The sequence below is a fragment of the Taurulus bubalis genome (genome assembly GCF_910589615.1).
Source record: "Taurulus bubalis genome assembly, chromosome: 13".
NCBI classification, from domain to species: domain Eukaryota; kingdom Metazoa; phylum Chordata; class Actinopteri; order Perciformes; family Cottidae; genus Taurulus; species Taurulus bubalis.
Window position 1 is genome coordinate 6,402,244 of NC_136601.1, and position 23,691 is coordinate 6,425,934.

At 41.5% G+C, this 23,691-nt stretch overlaps 1 protein-coding gene across 1 annotated transcript; it reads left to right on the forward strand.

The window, feature by feature from the left end:
- Positions 1-1,313: 1,313 nt before the first annotated feature.
- egf (epidermal growth factor) lies at positions 1,314-23,582 on the forward strand (the record flags this gene model as incomplete). The annotated part of the gene is given in 26 exon segments (XM_079228594.1): positions 1,314-1,440; positions 4,403-4,602; positions 4,839-5,020; positions 5,743-5,970; positions 6,066-6,268; positions 6,406-6,519; positions 6,612-6,734; positions 8,719-8,844; positions 9,757-9,882; positions 9,987-10,123; positions 10,446-10,594; positions 10,874-10,978; positions 11,135-11,358; positions 11,540-11,707; positions 11,901-12,050; positions 12,165-12,311; positions 12,400-12,516; positions 13,018-13,140; positions 14,139-14,304; positions 14,946-15,110; positions 17,181-17,283; positions 17,370-17,466; positions 17,993-18,090; positions 18,092-18,131; positions 21,584-21,696; positions 23,547-23,582. Coding segments are annotated over 26 exon segments (3,567 nt in total).
- Between the last annotated feature and the right edge of the window lie 109 nt (positions 23,583-23,691).

Below are 23,691 nucleotides of genomic sequence, written 5' to 3' on the forward strand. Positions count from 1 at the left end.
ATTAGAGACATTAACATTTTCATTGTTATCTGCCAGGGGGTGAAATCGTGGGAAAAGGTCAATGCCCTTCAGACGGCTAACATTAGTCTGGAGACGAGGCAACTTCCTCATCCATGTCCATCTTGTACTGCCCGTCTACAAGGTTGCTGGTGACGTTGTTGCTGACAATATCCCAGTCATGAGGCGTATGAATAGAGTCTATCCTGGAGTCTGTTAGTTGTTCTCATGGGTAAAAAAAAGAAAGAGGACAAACAATTTACGGATAATCCGCTCAAGCTCCTCCTTCGTTCTCTATAAATTACCCATTCTACCGATTTCCCCCCCGGGAGCCTTCAGCAGGAGACAGTCTGACACACACAATAGTGTGTCTATTGTGTGCGTTGTCTGCATGTTATTTATGAATACAATTAAATTCAGTTTATTTTGTATAGCCCAAAATCACAAATACAAATTTGCCTCGGAGGGCTTTACAATCTGTACACATAACATCCCTGTCCCGGGACCTCACATCGGATCAGGAAAAACCCTTTCACAGGGAAAAAAGGAAAGATACCTGAGGTAGAGCAACAGAGGAGGATCCCTCTCCCAAGATGGACAGAAGCAATAGATGGAATGCTGTTACAGTTTGACAAAAACATACCAAAGGTTAATTTAGTTCCCCAAAATGAATACATATATGGATATTTTTGGCTTGTGTTCTGTCTAACAGCCTTAAAGGCAATGTCCACCTCCAAGTCTCTCTCTCCCAGACACAAAAACTCAGACGGCCACATCCATCCACATTCACAAAGGACACGGGTCAGGGGGTGGGGTCAGGGGAAGATGTTGTTATTGTGTGGGACCTGTCTTCAGCCCTGCATTATATCTTGCACAGTCCACATTCTGCTTGAGACACTGACTGTGTAGCTTAAAGAAGATGTTGCTCCTAATGCTGGACTAGCATGTGCAGAATTTACCACGTGGGTGTCAGGAATTTCAATCTTTGCTTCCAAAACAGACTGGCAGCCTGGGAGGAGTGAGGAGAATCCCACACACAGTTTTTTTTTCCTTGAACACTGCACTGGCAGTAGTACACTCTTCATTCCGAGTACTCCATCTTTGCATTGGGGTATTACGTTTCTCTTTAGCGCGACAGCTTCTGTCATGTGAAGCTCCACCGTCTCCATAGTTGAAGCCTTGGACAAAGATGCCAACAGTCCAAAAACAAATGTTGCTTAATTCTGGGGAATTCTTGTGTGCCAGTGCTAGTAGTGGGAATGCCTGAGGAAAAGTGAACAAGTGCAGCTCCTGAGACAGGGACGGCGTGCAGGATTATGTTGGCTGCAACGATCACAGCAGCGCTCATCTATTTCATGGTGCAGAGCTCTGGAGCCTTGGCCCTCGGTACCGCATGCTGGGATGAACGGCTATCACGAGCGGGGAGAAATGGCAGCTGTGTGGGTGAGTGTGGTTCACATCTCTGCTGCTTGGACTGATGGTATTGATAGAGGGGTTGTTGAAAGTACTGCAGGGACACTGTGTGTTAGGCCCTTTGTCAGTAAACCACGTGTCAGAAGTCTACAAATCTTTTCGTATCTTATGGGTGTAGTTGGAAGTAATATGACAGGCAGGTTGGCCCAGGAACAATAACTACTTTCATAAAGGCACAAATAAATATTGGTTAAACGTAATGGTGCTGAATATTGTTATCTATACAAATGCAGAGGGCCACACTGCCATAGAGGTCTTTTATTTTACGTGCAATCCTCAGTGAACAGCAACATTTTATTTGATAAATGTTTTGTTTCAATCTTAAATTGATTATTACTTGAAATGTATGTCTGTATACATAAACTTAAAAAAAAATAGATGTTTAAAGATGTTCATATAGATATCCCATTTTTCTCCTCTCAATGTGGATAAACACCATAACAGACTTCATATAGCAAACTACTTTTCACGACGACTGCATAACTACTCTTCTGTCTTGGGCTGGTGTGCCAGGCATTTAAAAAAAAAAAAAAAAAAAGCACCAATCAAGTGAAATAAAACACAACAAGTTGCTCACACTAGATGTACCCCACCCCCACACACCGCATAAAGCAAAAGCAGAGCGGCAGAGTGTAAATGTCAGCCACTCTACAGCGTGTGTGGCAAAGTAAACTTGGCTAAGCAGACAATACAATGCACTGTAGCCAATGTACAGTAAACTGGCCTGTGCTTGAGTGGGAGTATCTCAGGCTGAGCCTAAGTTTTTTGTGGGATGCCACAAGGACATCAGTTGAAGCTTACAGATGGTGATCGCTGATGTCCAAAATCTTGTAGCATTGACCTCTGTCACGCCAGATGGCAGAGTTAGGTTAGTTGATTATAATGTTTCATAATGAATTGCAATAATGTGATAATTTTTTCGCTTAACACCCATGGAGAAATTGTTGTCACTATTCTGTGTCCTCCACAGAGAGGTCAAAGGTCATGGTATTGCCCAACCCTTTTTGTCTACATGCCGTTTCGCTTATTGGGGGTTTAACATTTTATCCACAGCTAAAATAATAATAATAAATAAGTATTTGGTTCTTTTGAAGAACAACAGGATTGCGTAGGCTAACCAAAATGACCACTCACTTCGCAAATGAATGTTACCACAATGTAAAATGTCCATATTGATTACCTTGCCATGCATTAGGAGGCGCTGTTTATGTGTGGCTTGCTTTCTTGTTTTGTTTATGAAAATGGAAAAATGTTGGTTTGAGTTCCTGTGTTTCCCCCAATGAAAACCAATGAACTGAGCTAACCAGGTCAAGAATCCTGCTGACCACCATGTGAACTTGTCAATTAATGATTCATCTGGATGCCTCCTAGCAACTTACCCATCTTGGGGATCCCAGGCCAGACAATCATTATGTTGTTTGTCTGGTTTCTTCATTCCACAGAGTTAAGGGTGGTATCCATGGATGCACATGACAGCGCTATTGCCATGATAGACCCAGATCTATATAGATAGAATATATAACCTTCTATCAATAGTCCTACAGACAGTGAACACAGATTTGTCCTCACGTCATAGTCTGTCATCGTTTAATGGGCTGTGGAGTAAACTGAATCTGTTTATTACGAAACTTAGCTCAGTGTTTCTAGCAAATGACTTGTTGGAATGGGCATCCACTCATTCCATTTACAAATGTAGACCTTTCTGCTGCTTATAACTGAACCGCAGTGTATGAATGTGATGTACTAAAGCAGAGACCTAAGAGAAAATAACCTTTACCATTTGAGCCTTCGATTTCATTCATTGCAGATATTGCCAGAATCAAAAGATTGAGTGAGTGATTTGATGCCAAAGGATAACGTTTTATCCAAAGGCAGCTGAGTCTGCCTTGAACATCACCCCATGACAGCCTTGAATAGGCTTTTTAAATGAGATGAGTCTGCTGTATACCTAAAACTGCCAACGTTATAAGAATGTATTGATTTACAACCCAGGGTTGGATAATGGAATTCAAATTTGTTGTCCCTTTATGCTACTCACCACAACAAATATTCATCATCACCCAAGGACACATCGCTCAGTCCTGAAACCTCCAGACTCTTGTTCACTTAATGCATTGAACGGGTCTAATGCATCTTGTACATTCATAAATCTCTGTATCTTCTCCAGAGTGAAGGTTAGCCGATGACTTATGGCGCAACTCTGTTGTAGTAGCAGAAAAACAGGCGTTGCTATTACAACATAGATTACTATATAAACGCTTGAATCAATTATAATTTTTAAAGTCTGGCTTTATCTTGACACATTTCCCCAATAGAGGATGCTACATAAGCACAGACTGCATATAAGAGGTGGAGGCAGTCACCGAGACGTCACCCATTGGTTTGTGGACGGCAGTGTGGAGCCTCGAGTTTGGGACTTTGGACGTGGCTATCTTGGTTTTTGGCCATCTGCATCTTGGCTTTTCCCAAGCAGAAGTAATAGGAGAAGGTGGAGCTAAATAAAACTGAGAACTGAATTTTTATTCAACAAAAACGGTCACAATTAACCATAAAAAACTCAAAACACACTCTAAATGGGTTAAAGTTCTAAGACGAAAACACCTAAGATTCCCAAACCGTGGTAGCAAACTGTAGATCACAAGGTAGCCACACCCTTAATCATATCCTGCTTTATTGTACATTTCCCTCTAATTGGGACCATAACATGTTGAAGCTGACTGCAATCGAGCCAACTTTATCCTTTTTTAATAACCGTTGGTTTGTTTAATTTACGGTAAATTAATTCATTTTTAATGCCTTAACTCAGTATAAACAAATGTAGTCAAGTCAAAAGTATGAATACTGAAGTATGTTTGGAATTACTGGCAGTTTGTGTTTTAGGGCCTTAATAACAGAATTTATAAGATTTAATGGGATGTTCTATTTCGTCAAGCCTCACAGCCATTCCTGATATTTGGCCATGGGAAAGCTATTCATCGGATGGACCTCGATGGGAAGAACCAGAGAAGGCTCGTGGCTGGAGTGGGAAGCTCCATCCTGCTCGACTTTCATTTCAGAGAGGAGAGAGTTTACTGGGCTGACAAACACACTGGGGTCATCTACAAGGCGTCTGTGAGAGGAGCACACAGACAGGTGATTATGTAACTGCTATAAAGTTGTGGAGAACTTAGATTCCAGTCCCTTGTCTGAAATGTAGTCATCCAACTATAGCGGTTAAGGAACAGTGTAAACAAATATATAGGATTCTAAAGAAGATCCTTCTGGAAATGAAACTACCAAAACTCAAACTTTATACTTGTTTTTCTTGGTATTCAACAATCATCTTTGATGGGACTCAGACCATTTCAATTGTAACGTCTGCTTTCCAGAAACTGTACTCATCTGACAAACACATCTCGGGCCTTGCAGTGGACTGGATTTGGAACCGTGTATACTGGACAAGTGGAGAAAAGGGAAAAATCAAGACAATGGATATAAATGGGAAAAATGAAAGGACTCTTTTAAGACACTTGACCCAACCACATTCTATTAGCGTTGACCCCACTAACAGGTAATCCTCTCATGATGGCACTTTTTTCTCACATAGGCAGATTAACAGTAATGTACATACTACCAAGCAATCATCAGTGTATATATCTATCATAGCATGTCATTTTGTTTACCCCCCCAACAAATGTAAACTATGATGGAGATGGGTTTGCCTTTTCCAGGGCTTGTATAGCAAATAACACCATATTCTGTTTAATGTGAGGTCTGTGAATTTAGGCATATTTCTGAGAAGCAATCTCATTCTCCCAGCATGCTCTCTCCCCCGCACTGCCTGCGCTGTCTATATCCATGCCCCCGAGTGGATATGCAAAAGTGAATAATGACGGCGACGGATTTAAATTAACATTTGGAATATTTCTCCAAGAAATGAAATGCCATGAGCATGTTTAGTATTTAACTTACATGTCTGTGGGGGGTCTTAGAATGTATTAAACATACTATAATATGAATATGAGGCAAAACGATTACGAAGCCACTGATTTTGGGGGGCATTCCTATTAGTATTCATATGAGGGTGTTGGAGAGGTGCCAACCACATTGAAAAGACAGGTGTGAAGGTGTATAGCCATATCATATTTTCATTAGAGAAAATGCCCAAACAGAGACATTCGTAGAAGCTACTATTTTGTAACAAAGCGAGCAAACAACTAGAAAGAGAAAGTGAGACATTTGACAATGCTTAGTATCAAAGACCTTTCTCAGTTCAAAACTAATATTTTGCAGGTTTCTTTTTTGGCTGTCTGGCGGGCCGACCCCAAGTATCCAGCGGTCTGATGTGACAGGACAGATGAAAACTACACTCATTAAGATAGCAGAACAACTGGAAGCCCTGGCAATTGACCGAGAGGACAAAAGACTGTTCTGGGTTCAGCTTGGTCTCCGAGGAGAAAGTGCCATCAGCTCTTGCGATTACAACGGCAACGTCCTGCACATCGTAGATCGGCCACTTTGGTGAGCAGATGGATTTGTTCCCATTACTTATTCATCATGATATTTTTGTTCGCACACTGGGATAAAACACTTTTGTTTTTGTCTCCTCTGGTCAGGTCTCAGACACAGGGGGTATCAGTTTTCTTGGAGCACTTGTACTACACTGATGCAGCATCTCGGGTTATAAAACAAGTAAACAAGTACACTGGTGGAGAGCCACTGATTGTTAACATAAAACAAATGGCAAAACCCCCAGTTAATATCAAGGTGGTACATCCCCTCAACCAGCCAATGGCAGACTCCCAATCATCTGTTCCAGGTTACAGCTGAACTTTGACATTTTAATTGCTCTGTAGCATCTCTCCATTTCATCCCTTGTATTTACATTTACTTTAGACGTGTTCCAAATGATAGCACTTTGTTAATGTGTTACCGTTGACCCCTTTTCTTAAATAGGTTGTGAGGAACAAAATGGAAATTGCGTGAATGTGTGTTCCAGTCCGGCCGAGCAGGGGACGTGCCAGTGCAGTGAAGGCTTTGCTCTCAGTAAGCGAGGCACTTATTGCGAAGGTTGGTATCCATCCCATTAAATCAATGAAATAAACATTCCATCAAGGAAAGATTTGTTGCCCAGTTAGTCTGTTTGTCTGTGTGTGCCATAGATGTGAATGAATGTGCGCATTGGAACCACGGCTGCTCTCTTGGTTGTGAAAACATCCCGGGCTCCTATTTCTGTACCTGCCCTAAAGGGTATGCCCTCCGACCGGACAGGAAGACATGTGGAGGTAGAGTGGAAGTATTGTTATTGTTATGATGGTAACTCACTTTTGATTCTATTATAGTGTTATTGGTTACATGGCACGCAGAAAATATACATTCACAGATGAAGTTGTGTGGTGCGTAAAAGCTAGCTAGCATTAGCGGTTAGCTGTGGAGTGATACGTTCACTGATTACAAACTAAAGACTTTTCCACTTGAGGCTTTATGTAAATTCCAAATATACTCCTGGATACTGTTGACACAGTCTATACAACTGGCTCAACCCCTTGATTGATGATAAACAGGCATTTATATTCCATATAACACCATGAAGCAGTTTCATCCTTGATAGGAAGCGATATTTGAAGCAGGATTGCAACAGAAAATCTACAATTGTCCATTTTCAAAATGTCTGTGTTTCTGAATACTTCTGTTCTAGCTGTGCAGAATAATTATAAGGGGGAAAAAAAAGACGTATTATTCAAAAAAAGTGGCAACACTTGCGCTTTGTTTTGGTCAGCGAGAAGAAAGCAGCTTTCGGATTAGAAGCTCTTCTTTTTGTTGCGCTTTGAAAGGTGGCATTTGTCCCCCAGACACGACTTTGACCCCACGGAGCCAATAAAAAGGCCGGGTCATATGCTAAGCAGACTGGACTAGACATATGTGAGCTCTCAATTGTGTGTTAAGTTATTTGGGTCAAAACAGTGACACTTTTTCAGTAAAGTGCTTTGACTGAGAGGCTATGTGAGGTCGATGGAAGCAGGAATTTCATATGCAAGTTAATCAACGTATATTCAACCATTTCTTTTTAGGATTAGACCAATGTGTCTGTTGGCAAGCCTCTTTTTAAATCCAGACAGCAGCCAGCTTTCTGGTATAAAAAGGGTCAGAGTTTGGAGACATTCTGATTGTTTTACTAATCCAGATATTCCATATAGATGTTCTACCTCAGCCTGTGTTTGGTCATTCCACTATCTGCCATAATGCAGGTCTGTCACTATGACCATGAGGGAACGTAAAGACAGATTTTATTGTTTGTCTACGCAGCACTTAACTCACTCAACATACTAAAACACATTATGGACATGCTCTTCTCTTCTAATCTCACAGCTATGAGGCCAACAGCACTGGGCAGGTTCACGTACACAATGAGATTAGATGCAATGGGAACATATCTGGTCAGCAGCTTTGTCCGCTCTAAGCCGTTTAGCAGACAACCTTTGCCAAGGTCCAGAAGAAGACGAGCATGCAGCCAAGCAGCCGGCCAGACAATAGAGCCAACGGCCGAGATTACGGGGCATAGGTAGTATATAGCCGGGCCGCTATTTTTGATTAAATAAAAACAAACGGAAATACAAAAATGTCATTCATTCCGTTGATTTTGAGAGCAGAGCATTTGCTCATATATAGAACAGTTCCTCCTGTGTGTTTGCTTATCATTAATTAAATTAATGTTCAAAGTATTAAAAACGTACCACAAAACAGCAAGAAGCTGCAAGGCGAGAACAATTTTTATATATTTTTTACCCGTTACCACAAGAGAGAAGTAACCAGTCAGACGCAGAGATACTGTAACTATTTCACATCAGATTCATATCTGTACAGCCCGCCTCTGTACTCACGGCCATCACAGGCACAGGAGATACCACGCCCGTGTGAGCTAGCATCACATCGGCCTCACTGTTTGGGCACGTTCACCTGTTTCGTTTGGGTTAGGGCTGACTTTATAAAGGGATTTTACTAAGAAGCTTGTTGTCCATCCGGCTGTTAGATTCTACAATCCGCTGACCGTACAAATAACCCGAAGGATTCTTGAACACGTAACATCCCTGTGATGATGCAATATGGCCCGTAATAAACAGTTATGGCACAGCAAATTATTTAACTTTTGTTCATCATGTGTCTGTGGTTTTTAACTCACTTAGCTTTAATTCATCCGATTTGTACAATTATTGTTACCATGGAAAATAAAATAGTTTTTAAGATATTGATTTTATTTTCCACGATCAGAAATCGGACCATGTGAAGGCAACATGACCAGGAAGTGCGGCCTTGGATGCCTGACAACAGACGAGGGCGCTGTGTGTGTGTGTCCTGAGGGATCTTTACTCCAGGCGGATGGACACGCCTGTTCTGGTAAGGACTATCTCACATGGATGGATGTTATGCAATTTTTTAGTAAGAAAAAAACACTATATCTTATTATATTATATATTATATAGTTCATATTTATGTGTTGTGTGCGTACAGTGTAGAAAATGTTCTTTTCGGTTTAAATGCTGAAGCTCAATGCATAGAGAAGGCATTTGTTTTCTTATACTAATAGAAACATTAATGTAGTAGAATAATATAAACAATTGACCTCATTACATTAAGTTGGGAATGATTTACGAAAAAACAATACGATATTTCAGATCTTTTGTCATTTTGTTAACCTAATATAGGAGCGACAGCATTATTTCCAGCCTAAGTTCTCTAAATATAACAAAGGTAAGAGTTGAATCAAAGTGGTCAAGGTGAGATGGATCAGAAGTCGGGAAGCGTAGCGGCGCAGTCACCAGGTGGCTTTGCTTCACTGCTGAACAGATAATGATCAAACACCTGATGGAATCAATGTAGAGGAAGACATCATCTGTGAACACTGAGGTTTTGATTAGTGCCTAATTTCAATTTTAATTATTTAAAATGTGAGTGGTATTCTGTGGCCAATGAGTCACCACAGTGGCCCAGTGGACAGCTCCTGCTATACAGTGTAATGCATCCATATTCCTTCCCATACGACCAAGGCACATGCTGTCAACAAGAGAGTTTTCCTTTCTGAACTGGACTGAAAAAGAACGAAATACACAGCAAATACAATTTGGAGACAGCGCCCTAAACTACATGCACGTTGTTGTCTTTCCCTGTAATAAGATATATGAAGCATCAACATGTCGTAGGAAAACGGGGCCTCTATGTCAATGTCACAGGCTCATCTGTGTGTGTGTGTGTGTGTGTGTGTGTGTGTGTGTGTGTGTGTGTGTTTAACACACTGTGTTGCTGCTGCAGGCTGCTCGTCAGCAGACAGAGGGGGTTGCAGTCAGCTCTGTACTCCCGGCGCCCCTAGTGGGTGGCGCTGTGGTTGTCTGCCCGGCTACCAGCTCCACCGGGACGGCAAGCGCTGCCTGGCCTCTGGTGAGTCATGCTATGGCAAAGCCGTCAGCTCTCTGCATATTACAGTGGGTTTACATCTAACAGAAGCACCTCTGATCATAACATAATGCATTTCCTTTCCTCAGGACCACCGCCGTATCTACTAGTTGCCACTTTTGTGGATGTACGAGAAGTTTATCCTGAAGGCGCTGGGGCTCAAACCCTTGTGGAGGATCCAAGAGGAGCAATCATAGCTTTGGACTATGACCCTGTGCAGAAACATGTAAGATGGAAGCACCTTAGATCTTATATTTGCTGTTCTGTTTCAGATGTTTTCAATAGAGGCAATCGTAGTCCAGTTGGTACTCGACTGCCCTAAGGAGTCAGGAGTCCTCAGGAGTAGCATAACTGAGGAAGACCAGTTCCAGGGTTTAGTGAAGACAAACAGGGACATCTAGTGGACAGACAGTGTCATTTGATGGCTTGTTTCATGACAAATGATCTTTTCTACTGTATAGTTGCAATACATGTTGAATGTTTGTGAAGCTCATCGATTTTAAATGCTAATTGCATTTATTTTTGATATTTTTTTATGCATTTTGAAGGTGTACTTTGCGAGTGCAAGCCGGAAGACTATTGAGCGGGTGGATTTGAACGGCGGGTCGAGGGACGTCCTTGTCTCTGATGGTCTGGACTCTCCAGAGGGACTGGCGATCGACTGGATCCACCGCAGGATGTACTGGACGGATAAAGGGTGAGCGGTGTTTGCGTTGAGGATAAATCATGAAAATAATGTTTTATTAAGTGCTGAAAGTTTTAACTTGATCATTTGTATTTCAATGTTTTTTTGTGCTTTTGATACTTTGGTTATATTAGATTGTATTCATCTGTTTTGTTTCTATTAAACCTCAAACAAAAATGTAGGAGTATTTTTTTATAGTATACTTAAGCAACAGTTGCATTGCTTAACATTGTCAGAATTTAAATGCTTTTTGGTTTGGGCTTGACTCTTCTGTATACTTGTGTCCTGCAGCCAGTCATCTGTCGACTGCAGCACATTAACTGGGCTGAACAGAGAAACCATCGTCAGCAAAGGGCTGGAAAAACCAAGAGGAATCGCAGTTCATCCTTTGGCAAAGTGAGTGTGGCTGCATGAGTGCGATAGTTCCAGAAATTAAAACTAGAAACTGGCCTTGAGGGACTTCATCCGACATTTAAAAAAAAACAGCTGGAGGTTCTGTGGGATTAATACAGCACCGATGGCTAATTCACAATGCTCTCTTTACTTTTTGAGGAAGTTGTTCTGGACTGATATAGGTTCCCATCCTGCCGTGGAAAGTGCCTCCCTGGAGGGCGAAGGCCGCGCTGTCATTGCGAGCACCGGCCTCGTGTCGCCGAGCGGCCTGACCATCGACTTCACGGAGGACCGTCTGTTCTGGTGCGACCAGAGGAGGGGCCTGGTGGAGACCGCCGCTCTGGATGGTTCAGATCGACGGGTCCTGTTAGAGAACCAAGTAGGTGAGGCTCGTGTGACACATATAGCCTGGCAATGTAAGGCTAAGGTGAACAAAAACTCAATGTAAGAATTTAAGAACGAAAGAAGAGGGAGAAAGGAAAATAATGAATCTGTTCCCAGCAATCAAATGTGTTAAATTCCCCGCAAATCACAAATAGATCTCCCTCTCTTCTATTCCTCCAGATCGACCTTTTGACCTTGCGGTATTTGAGGACAGGTTGTGGATGTCTGACCGGGAGCACCAGCAGCTGAGGAGCGTACACAAGCGGACCGGGAGGAAACTGCAGCGCATCCGCGGCAACATGGTCCAACCGGCGTCCATCGTGGTGGTTCATCCTCTTGCTAAACCAGGTGCAGGGATGGATTCAGTTTAAGAGATTAATTTGTTCAGAAATCATATGCTGAGGTTTTAAAAACGCTGCATTTAGCAACAGAAAATGAAGGATGATCCCAAGATGGAAGATTGTGCATTGAGTATATTCTGCTGCAACGAAACAAGGTCCTGGTTGAGTCTCAGATTGTCCTTCTGCATCCACGTCTTCAGGGGCCGACGTCTGCCTTCACCTGAATGGAGCTTGTGCCCAGGTGTGTGAAAGCAGGCTGGGATTGGCCCACTGCTCCTGCCTGTCAGGCCACGCCCTGTCAGCCGATGGAAGAAGCTGCTCGCCCGCCGACGCCCCGAGTGGAACAGCGGGTGACATATTTTAGGCCAGCGTGTTTAAAGTGCATCATTCTTCTGCATAAGCTATGAAAAACAAAGCTGACAAATGATGAACGCTTGTGTTGACTCTGTGAATTCATTGTGCAGAATCTGGAGACGGCAAATCAAGGTTTACCACGAACAATACCCTCCACGATGAGAGCGCACCCCTGACCTCGACTGATGAAGAGGAGCCCGATCTGAACTCAGACGAAGGCCGTGAGCCGACTCTCTTCACGGACAAGATGGTTTCAGGTAAAACGGTGTGAAATCGGTTGGGTAGTTCTCAAGATGTTTATTCTGACTAAACGTGTACGGTTCCATATGTCCCCTTCTCCGTCAGACCAGAGCGAGTGCTCCGCGCTGGGCTGTGATGCCAACGCTCAGTGCCGGCTGCGCGCTGGCAGCCCGAGCTGTCTGTGTCTCCATGGCTTTACCGGTGATGGACGGCTGTGCGTGGGTGAGTAATGCTGCTTCTTATAGATGTGTATGGGAGAAAGTAACAATATCCTGAGGACAATTTATGGGATTTTAATTGATGCTTTTATCACACTTAGAGCAGCAGGGGTTGAACTTGTACACTTTGGCCAAAGTGACAGAACAGGAAATGGAGCAGAGCTGAGTTTTAGACATAAAAAAAACATATTATAGAGGCAGAGCTGCTCCGGAAGCAAAGATACTCATCATGTTTAATGACGGGACCTCAAGCCTCATAGGAAAGTCAAAAAATGTGACTTGACCAGTTTTGCTTTTGTGTCTTTATGCAGCATTCAGGAGGTCAAAAACAATACTTTCATGAAGAAGTGCATTCTTAGTTATGGAGAAATTGTCTTGTAATGCTGAAGGAAATGAATGAATGCTCATGTTGATGAGCCGGTGGCATCGGCTGTGAACACACAACTGTCATCTTGTGATACTCTGAATATTGTACACACTTCGGTCTCGTCTCCTTTTGTTTTAGATGTTGATGAGTGCACACGGGGAACACACAAATGTGACAGAAACGCAGAATGCCAAAATGCCTTGGGGAAGTATCTCTGCAAGTGTCGGGCTGGCTACCACGGCAACGGGAAGACATGTGAAGGTGTGTGTCCGTTAGCAGCAAAGACTGTGTTTGACAGGAGACATGGCGGCTTGTATGCAGTACGACTCAACATCACTAACACCAGTACAGCTAGCATTAACGGGATGGAACATGGTCCCTGTAGGAGCTATTTATTGTATATTAGCATTTAGTTATTTCATTCACAAGTTGTTTAATTATTCTATTTGTTTGCTTATTTAGGTTAGATTTTTTTTGTTTATATATTAGGATAGATTTTTCTTAAGATAGTTTTTAGCTTAGTTTAATTATGTGTAGTTGTTTTCTAGGCTTTCTCAGTCTTTTGGTTGTTTATTTATTTGTTAATTAGGTCACGCTGTGGGCGCCTGGGGTTATATGTAGATAGATAGATAAATAGATAGATAGATAGATAGATAGATAGATAGATAGATAGATAGATAGATAGATAGGTAGATAGATAGATAGATAGATAGATAGATAGATAGATAGATAGATAGATAGATAGATAGATAGATAGATAGGTAGATAGGTAGGTAGGTAGATAGATAGATAGATAGATAGATAGATAGATAGATAGATAGATAGATAGATAGATAGATAGATAGATAGATAGATACTAAATTAGTTTGTCACAGTAGCAAGCAATTTACATAGAAGACACAAAAAAAAACACACAAAGATATCAGGAATGTAGGAGGCAGGTACAGGACCAGCATGCACCTGGGTAGGCCTCTCTGCTTTTTTACCAGCACATGAGAGGCAGCATGGGGAGTTCCTTTGTTCTTTTGTTTGTTAGCTTGTTTTGTTTAGTTAAATAAATGATCAGAAACGCGGAATCCTGCATGGACAATGCATTCTTTTGTCTGCGTAATCCACATAATCACGGTGCGTCAGTGGCCCTTTGATTTATGTTTTTATTTTATTTTTATTCATTGGACAAATGGTCATTACAATCCCCTTTATCATAAATGGAATATCATATACAAACCATATATTATTTCCCCAAATCCTCTCCTCAGAGCTGAAGAGCACATCTGCGTGGGTGACGACCGGCAGCCCCGCTGATGTCTCCACCCGGCACCACGACAGTAACTCAGTGGAGAGCTGCCCGTCCTCCCACGAGTCCTACTGTCTGTACCAGGGCGTCTGCTTCTACTTTCCTGACATGGAGTCCTACGCTTGCAAGTAAATAACCGCACATCTTCAGGTTTAAGGGTTTACTGATGTCTTGAGTTCAAACGAGACACCGTCCCTTTCCCCGAGCTGACGTAGTTTGATCCCCTGTTTTGCCGTAGATGTAGTAACTCAAACTGAAATGAGGTGTGTATTGATGTGATCTCTGAGAAGTATTTATTTTCAAGCGAGATTCATATTGTTAGAAAGTATGAGAGTACACATTACAGGCTGTCTGGTGTCTTTTCTCTTGTGTTATTCAATACATCAGATAACCACTAGGTGTCACTATTGTTCCATTATTATAACCACAACCTCATGACAAAGTGGCTAAAGCACAGAGGATTCAGAATTTGACCTATACACGTGCTACATATAACTATCTACGAACAGAAAAAAATGTTTTAAGTTTCAAGTCAATGAGCAGAACCATCTTGTTTTTATTTAAATCATCATTACAGTTCCATTACAGTTATTCCAGTTTTTCATTTCATTTCGTGGTTCCTGAAATCTAAAGCCTCCAATGAGTTAATCAGTCGACCTCGAGCAAAACCTTCGCTCATATTGTAAATTGATGTATTTACATTTTGCTGATGTGTTTGATGGGTCATGTGCCATCACTCACACTGTGTTTGACTTTCCTCCTGTTGCAGTTGTGTCTCAGGCTACATGGGGGAGCGTTGTCAGTTCAGTGACCTGGAGTGGTGGGATCTTCAGCAGGCCGAGGAGGAGAAGAGGAGGAACGTGGTCATCGCGGCCTGCATGGTGGCCCTCGTTTCCCTGCTCTCCATCGCCGCCTGTGTCACCTACTGTTACGGGTGAGAGGGGAGACGGAGGAGAAGTGGTAAATGAGGGTCTGAGGCATCGTGAAAGTGAAGCGAGAGATGATGAGGAGAAGGAGAAGGGGGAAATGGGGAAATGGGAAGAGTCAAAGGGCCGGGAGAAGAGGAACAAATGTAAAGGCATAGTGAAGGACTGAGGGGAGAGCAGGACGAGAAAGTAGAAGAAAAATAAGCAAAATAGGTTAAAAAAAAGGAAAAGAAAAGGAGAAATGAAGATGGAGAAATCACAAAACAAAGCATAGGAGGAAGAATAGATGGAAGAAAGGAAGCCACAGAGGAAATGATTGGTGAAACGAAAGAACCAAGAACAAGAATATGATTTGCAGCAATAAAAGCAAGGAACGTAAAATATTTCCCCTGCTAAAATGTTCTATAATTAGCTTTTAGGACCAGTTTAACCATTTGCTCCAAACTGCATTGCATATATAAAATGTCCCCCCAGGTCGTTATCTCAAAAGGATAGTGTTATGCAAAGCTAACCTTGTCTGGACATAATGAGATTCTTACGTCCCCAAAATGATCCTAATTATAATGAGTTTGATTAATACGGTAAATGTGGGAATCCTGTTATGGGATTAATAGGCTCCAATGGTAAATGGTCGATTTTTTTAATTTATTTAAAATGTATTTACCCAGGACAAGCCTCATTGAGATTACAAATCTCCTTTACAAGAGTGTCCTGGCCAAGACAGCAGTAGCATAAACAAAGTTTCAGACATACAACATAAAACAGTGACAGAACATGTTTTGATCACGGCATGAGTAAAAACAAAACTAAGACTCAAGTCAAGCATATCCTAGTTCACACAGGTGCACATCCTCAGTCAAAAACATCTACAACCAGATGAACCTTCCTCCAACTCTTTGAATCTATTTTTAAAAACACCTAAACACAGATAAATTGCAATAATGTATCATATAAGCAGTCAGCGGTGTTGCGCTTAGTCTTCTTGACACGGGAGGCATCGGGCAGCGAATGAGCTAACGGCATTTAGAGGTGTCTATCAAACCCAGGGTGGCATGAGCCGTGTAATGCCGGTGTCTCGCCATGACCTCGGGGGTCAGGGAGCAGGTCGAGCGAGCGGAACCAATGGCATCGCGGTAGTGAGCGGCATACGTAAACTACACACTGCGACGCCTCCTCCCCGTCCATTTCCACCTGAGCTGCCTCTAAGTAGCTGATTTGTTTTGCCGTTGTTTCGCCGGCTTATGGACAAGGCTGCCGGCGTCCTCCACTTTTTTGACTCGCAAAGCGCTCCACCCTCCCCTTTCCACCTACACTACATCCAAACGTTTTGGCGGCCCTCTCGGCTCCCCTGTGCAAGAGGCACGCTTTCAATTACATGCTTGGTTTAGCTTGTTCTACAGCAATTACACATAAAAATAGGTCATTTCTCAGCGATAAAATGGAGCCGGTGAGGTATGACCCCAGAGGAAACGCTACATGGCCGCCAATAGCTCTGCCTCAAATTGCCTTCTGCACTTGACTGCAAGTGCACTTAAAGAGGAAAGTAAACCAGCAAACTCACAAGCAAGTGTGACACACACACACACACAATAAACTATCACACAGTACATAGTGATATGGGCTGAAAAATACACCGTGCTGCTCATGCTGTGTCTTTTAAGGCTCTTACATGCAAAAAATAAAATACACTAAAAGCTTAGACACAGGCCTTTGGGCAGTTTATCTCTGTACCTAAATTTAGCCCCTCTGGTCAACAAGTCACTTATACACATCATGTATCCTGAAAGCATTTTAAATGACTCTAACGTCAACATGTTTTTGCACTTTTTAGGACAATACACTGCCAACAGCTTATGCAGAACACGGGTCAATTTCATAAATCCTGCCATGTTGAATATATAGGCCCCACCTCTGTGACTTGATGACCATATATGGACTCATATGGATGGGCATCTAAATGCCACGGGGAGTCTGTGGATAGTTACATGCTTATCTCGGTGTTCAGTGAGTTTGAGGACAGCTGGGATTTGTGAATTAATTATGCTGCTGCGTGTTTGCTTCTACTGTTCTCTGTGCAGAACCAGAGCATTCTTCCACAAACAGCCCTCAGTGGATAACGTGAGCGAGACCAGCGGGACAGACGAGAGTGTGTCAGAGACCACCACTACCAGCGTGCCTCGGGTAAGACCTCCATCGCCAAGCAAGAAGCCAGAACTATGTCGGATGATAGAGATAGAGTCAGAACTAATCACTCTACAAACCCGCAGTTCTACATGGTGGCAGAAAATGGCGTGGAAGGAATGGTCATTCCGACCATGGGCTGTCCCAGGAGAGCCGTCTGTCCATCCTGCTCTTCAGAAACAGGTACCTGAAACTCATGGAAACAGCCTGCCATTCATCTTTGGGTATGAATTTATCATAACTACACACTATTTATTAGTAAAGCATCAATAAACATTTAATTCATCATTTATAAAGCATTGTTCCAACATAAACACTCATTAGTATGCAATTCATAAACACAGTTATAAATGCTTTATTCTTGATTAATAAGCTTGACTATTATGCGTTTCATGATTGGGGTTTTCATACTTTATAAATGATGGATTCCCCATTTGTAAATTAAGTATTAAGGACTTATAGATAATATATAAGATGATTTATAAAGTGTTAGTAAATGTCATTTATTCATGCATTTATTTATACATATAATGATTTAGATATGCACTTTATGAACATATTTTAATACTGAAGTTCATGATTAATTCAGGTAGTTACTCATTAGTTAAGTATGTTCTGTGACCTCATCTAAAATGATCATTTTCTATACTGTCATATTTTGTGATAAAATCCCCAAATTATGTTTGTTTTTTGTTTGTTTTTTTGCAAGGTGACAACCATGCGTCTGATGAGTCGGGAACATTGTCCAAACACAACCGAGGGTATGAGTGTTCCATGGTGTCGGCTGTTGCCGTGGAGACCACGCAACCCCACTGTCCGTCGCTCAAGTCCGTCCCCGTGGAGCTCATGTAGTCGTACGTCTCTCTAGTGTTCATTTCAAAACGACATACCTCACCAATGTCACAGCTGCCGTGACCCACCATCAAGTTATTCGTTGTATTTTTTTGGTAAAAAACAAATATCTGGTTTGCTACTCTCATCTGTAGATTTGGATTACACACAAAAAGTATACATACCACACCAGTTCATGAAAGCTATTACAAGTATCTGGTGGCATTACACAGAATAAATAAGAAAAATCGTTGATATACGATCTGTAGTGACAGCAAGTCAATAGACACAGAAAAATACAAACTCTGGCTAGTTAGCATGACAAAGGAAAGCGTGTGCAGAAAGTCTAACTGCACCAATGTGATGCGAGGAAAAATAAAACTAAAGCTCTAACTCAAGCTTAGTGCCAAAGAGCTGGATTCAGAAAATATATTATATGATGAACGATTTTCCAAAGTGCAGAATTTGGAATGAAACTCTTCTCTGCATTAACATAAGTAGAGTACCTGATATTGTAGCTGACAATAGCGTATACGGTACTATGTGATGTAAAAATACATGTAATACATATACTATGGAAAGTCTGTCTTTCTTTAACAGCTCCAAAGTAGAACTTAAGTATATTATCAAGTGTTGTAAAAGTTAAAAGAAAGAAAGAAGAAAAAGAAGAAATAAAAAGGCTAAGCAAACAAAAACAATGAAATCTGGTCATATTTTTTTTCCATTGCTCGCTTTTGAATTAATGAATTAAAGAACAAGTAGAGCTTGTCAAGTTATCACGAGTCCTCTCAGAAAAAGCAGCTTGCTTTCTGTTTGTCTAGCATGAAGCTTAAATACTAGGACTTTAGTTCACGTTTTAGTTTCAAGTCGTTCCTTTTGTTTAAACAGCTCCACAGCACACATTTACCTAATGTGTTATTTTGTGGTGGGCACCAGCATCTCTAAAAGGATCTCAATCCTCAAATCAAATGGATTAGATGCCGTTTGTGCACCAAAGTAAACAATGTTTCTCTCGTGACAACTGTTTCGTCCGTTGAATAGACTTTGCACCGCTCGCTCGTGTTGTAAAGAGATGCGTTTTGTTTCGGTGTTGAGAAAGTACATTCATGTTTTCACCTCCATTGTTTTGTTTCATCCTCACCTTCAAAGTCATCTTGTCGATCAGCTCATCAAACGAAATGTGGTGTAAACTTTATAAAACCAGCAAAATGCACCTTTTTTAAGAGAGCATGACCGCTCACACAACTAACCTGACTATATAAAGTGTGATATTGTTAGTCAATTGTATATTTATTTTTATACAAAAGATCTTTACTTACCTGTGGCAGAGCGCCATTAATATCTATGCTTTTATAAACGCGGGCGAGGGCACTGAGCCGGATGGCTGATCGATTGCTGATAGACTGAATTGGTTTGGAAAGGGAAGATGTCTTGTTATTGATTTATATCTGACGTCTTTGCCGTATGATGTTTTCATATTAAAACAAGCTAAACAATAGCAATATGTAATTGGAGAACACAACCCTCTGTGTTTTCATTCACACTGTATATTACTCTCTGGTTATGTCTTATTTCCAGCCCCAATGTACTATAACTGGAATTACAAGATCGCTTGCTTTTATTTCCAACAATAAATCTATATTCACAGCAAAAAAAAAAAAAAAAAAAGGTGCTCTGTAACTGCAACACATTTGTCATCAACCTGAGACGCATTAAAACCGTGACCTATACTGAGCGTGTGCTGTTCTTCTTTACCAAACACCTTTCTAATGACATTGTCTTCTCATAATTGAATGATTATTTTGGCCCTTCACCGCCAGCCTTCGTCTCGTTACGCCCTCCCCCATCACAGTCTTCTTCAAAGCTCTTGCCATCGCTCCATCGATGGTGCGTTTCGCTCCTCCACCAAATCTAACGCTCTAGTGGTGTTGGTACCCTCCACCACCTCCCCATCTGTCTATTTCTATTTCTATCTCGGACTGCGACCCTCCGTCTCAAGGTTGACTGGGAATTGTTAATAGAAGGACCCACAGCCTCTTTTGTTTCGAGGCAATGGCAGAAAACAAAGCACTTTAACTCAAAAACCATCAGGGGCCACATCGATATTGATTTTCCCGGCGAGACACACTTATCTATATATTGGCCTCCATTAGAGCTAACAGATAGGTTAGGGCGCCACTCCAAACAGCAGCACTTCAGCCTCCAAGTAAAGATGAAATTGGGCCCAGTGTCAATTTATCTTGTATTGCTCCTCGATTGGGGCAACAGGGGGCAATAGAGTCACAGACACTGTAAGCAACCAGGGGCCTCAAGGGGCCACCGTTTTGTATCTTCTGTGTAGGTGCCATTGGTTTAGACGTTAGTATACATATATACGGTTACGGTTAATTGGGAAGGCTACGCCTCGCTACAGCGGATACAATCCAATACAACAGACCTGGATTTGTATTAAACAAACGGGTGTTTGTCACCTCACTGTTATAAATAGGGTGGAAGAAAATAATAGAAATACCTCTCTGGATTATGCAATGCACTCTACACCTCAGAATCTGATGATAGAAATGTCTCCAGGACCGTTTCAGGCGGTGTTATCCCATCAGACTGCACAGGTTTGAGCTAGTTACGCTATAGATGTGCTTGTACTCTCACTACCTGACAATCTAGTAACACCTGAACAAATACCTGGTGTTTTTTTCTTTACATTGAAAGCTACTTACTTGCTAGTAGGGATCTCCCGAGCCTATCCTAAGGATGGGGCTCAGGTTGGTACCTAAGGATGGGTATCAGGTCGGATCCAAACATATCTTACTGGATTGATATCGACAAAAAAAGTGAAATCCAATCCTTTCTTTGCTGTGTCGTGCTGTGTTTGGTCAAGTGCTGGAAGAAGTGCTCAGATCTTCTACTTAAAAAAAGGTACTACGAGAAACTTTCAGCTTCTGTGAACAGCGGTAGTGTTCAGGAAGGTCTGCTCCTCAGCCCGGCAGCAGCATCTCCTGAGCCGGAGCTCCAGCTGCAGGGTAGAGGCTGAAGGGCTTTCTGGTGAACCTGCATGATCCAGTGTGAAAATACTTGATTACGAGTAAAAGTTCTACATAAAAAAATCATAAAGTGCACAAGTATTAGCATCAAAATATACTCAAAGTAAAGGTATCATCGTGTATTTTCTCTGCACCAAATTAAGTGTCTGGATTATTTAATGGTAAAAGGAAGTTGTACAACAGTCAGCATGTTAGAGTTGAAAGTATTGAAACAATTGTAGTTTCATAAATCCAAAATGAAGGGTTGAATGTGCCAATGGTTCACAGAGAAGGCCCAAAACGTGAACTGAGAGTTATTTAATACTAAAAAGAATGGGAGAAGATTGGACAAGTGTCTGTTTCTTCTTCTTCCACAGCACAGAAATACTACAAGTAACTAAAGCGGTTTCATTCCTTCTCTATTAGCTAATTTTGTACTTTTCTGCCAGATGGGGCAAGCTTTGCTTTATCGCTCACGCCTCCATCTCAGCCCGGAGGACAGCTGATGAGGGCTAAAGAGGGAATTAGCTACCCACTCAAAGGCTTTGCTCTGATCCTTCAGGTCAGTAGTTGGTCCCTCTAGCTCTTGAGCAGGACAGGGTAACACTAGTTTGCGAGGATTTGGGCAGATTTGAATTCAAAAGGGGAGGGGGACTAATGCATGTATTGGACACGGATACATGAGCCAGAATCTATGGGGGCACCACGGGAGGAGGGGAAAGTCCCAAAACCTGGGCGATCCCTGCGGGGCTGGTTGTCTCCTGAGGAGGAACATTTTGAGTTTAAAAGCCTAAACTCCCTTGAAGTGACCGCCAAAACAAACTTAATGTACATCAATGAACGTTGATGCAACCTAGAAACTTATTAAAATGTTTGAAACCATTACAAAAACATCCAGTCGAACAGAAGAAAGTATTCCTGCATTTTCTGTGTCATAACTTTCAACCCATATTTGATATATTCATTAAGAAATCATAGCCATGATCCATTATATCTATTATATTTTTTTTCCTGAAACTTCTTATGGACAACATTTGGTATTAATCATCATGCCCAAAGTTGGTTTTGAGTGGGTCAATGGTGCTTTCAGGCAGGAAGACCCAGCTGGTTTATTTTTTCATTTCGCTATTAAAATAGTAGTTATATTAGTTATCATAATGTTTGCTCTTTGGCCCTTCAGATCTAATTAACCACCGAGAGACCTAGAAGCTACAAGATGAGAATGATGGCGGCACATCCTCAAACATAATTCCAACTGGATTTCACAAGGAATGTTGGGATAAAAATAAAAAGAGGGAGGACTGGGAGGGCGTGTCTGTCTTGGCCATTTTGTTCCAGCAGATGGCGATAGTGTACAAGGAAAACCACTTCATACCAAATCAACTGATCCTGGTGCAACACCAGTGTTATAGCTGTGGTAGCAATTCATTCAACTTGTAGGTTTCCATGAAATTGCTTATTGTGTGTAATCTTCTAATATAATAATATGCGTTAAGAATAAATAATGATAAAATGTATATGTGAAGGGGGACATGTGTTAATAAGTCGTACGTTACATAGAAAGTTAATAATATAAGGTGGCATTACACCGGCAGCAGTGGCATCTATGGCATATCTTAAGCATTCATTTTATTTGAATTTCTTTCTTTCTGACACATTATGTAAATGTCATATTGAGCTGCAACTTTGCTACATTGGTGCCTAACGCTAAGCATTAGCCACATCCGTGACTTCTAGCAGTGGTTTACACTAAAAAAAAGGTGTTTTTTTTCAGATCTAATTGGCTCTGCGGTGACAGGAGAGGCTAACAGTCAGTTACCAGTTAGATAACTTTGGTTAACAGTTGAGGTTAGCTCATAACTCAACCAGTTTATTCCATTCAAAACGTTGTTTACAGCACGTACCTCATACTTTGAAGACATATTCAGATTCCTTAAAGACTCATCCATCCAGCCGGAAAAAAAAACATCATCTCTGCTGCGTAATACATAACAGTTTTAATAGAAATTACATACTTGTTGTCCCACAGGAGGTGAAAGAGACACGGTCACTTCCGGCTATGTTTTATTTATTTTTTTAGCTCAAATAAACATTGGTCGGCTTATCAAAGAAACACATCTGGCTGGGATAAAGTAACCCTTTTATCTTCATCTCGTATTCCACAAATATATGACATTACTAACATAGTACGAAGTATATTTTCTTTACTTGAGTAAAGTTTTAACTCCAAGTTGATGGATGATTTAGTGTGTGCTTATGAGCATCTCCAACCATTAATCATAGGAAATAATTTAAAATGATGTTCGGTGATCAAGTTACCAAAAATAAGTTGTTAAAGAAGATTTAACCTTTTCTTTTTCTTTACAAATGTAGTCTCACTGATTAAGCTGTATTGCACTGTCTCACCTCTAGGGGGCGGTCATGTACGGTGGCTGTGGACTCTTCTGAATGCATAGTAGTTAGCTGGTAGAGCCAATGAGCTCAATTACTCAGGTATGCTGTTAAGTTGATACCTTCCACCATTTCCGCCACTTTTCTCCAGCGTTGACACACATTG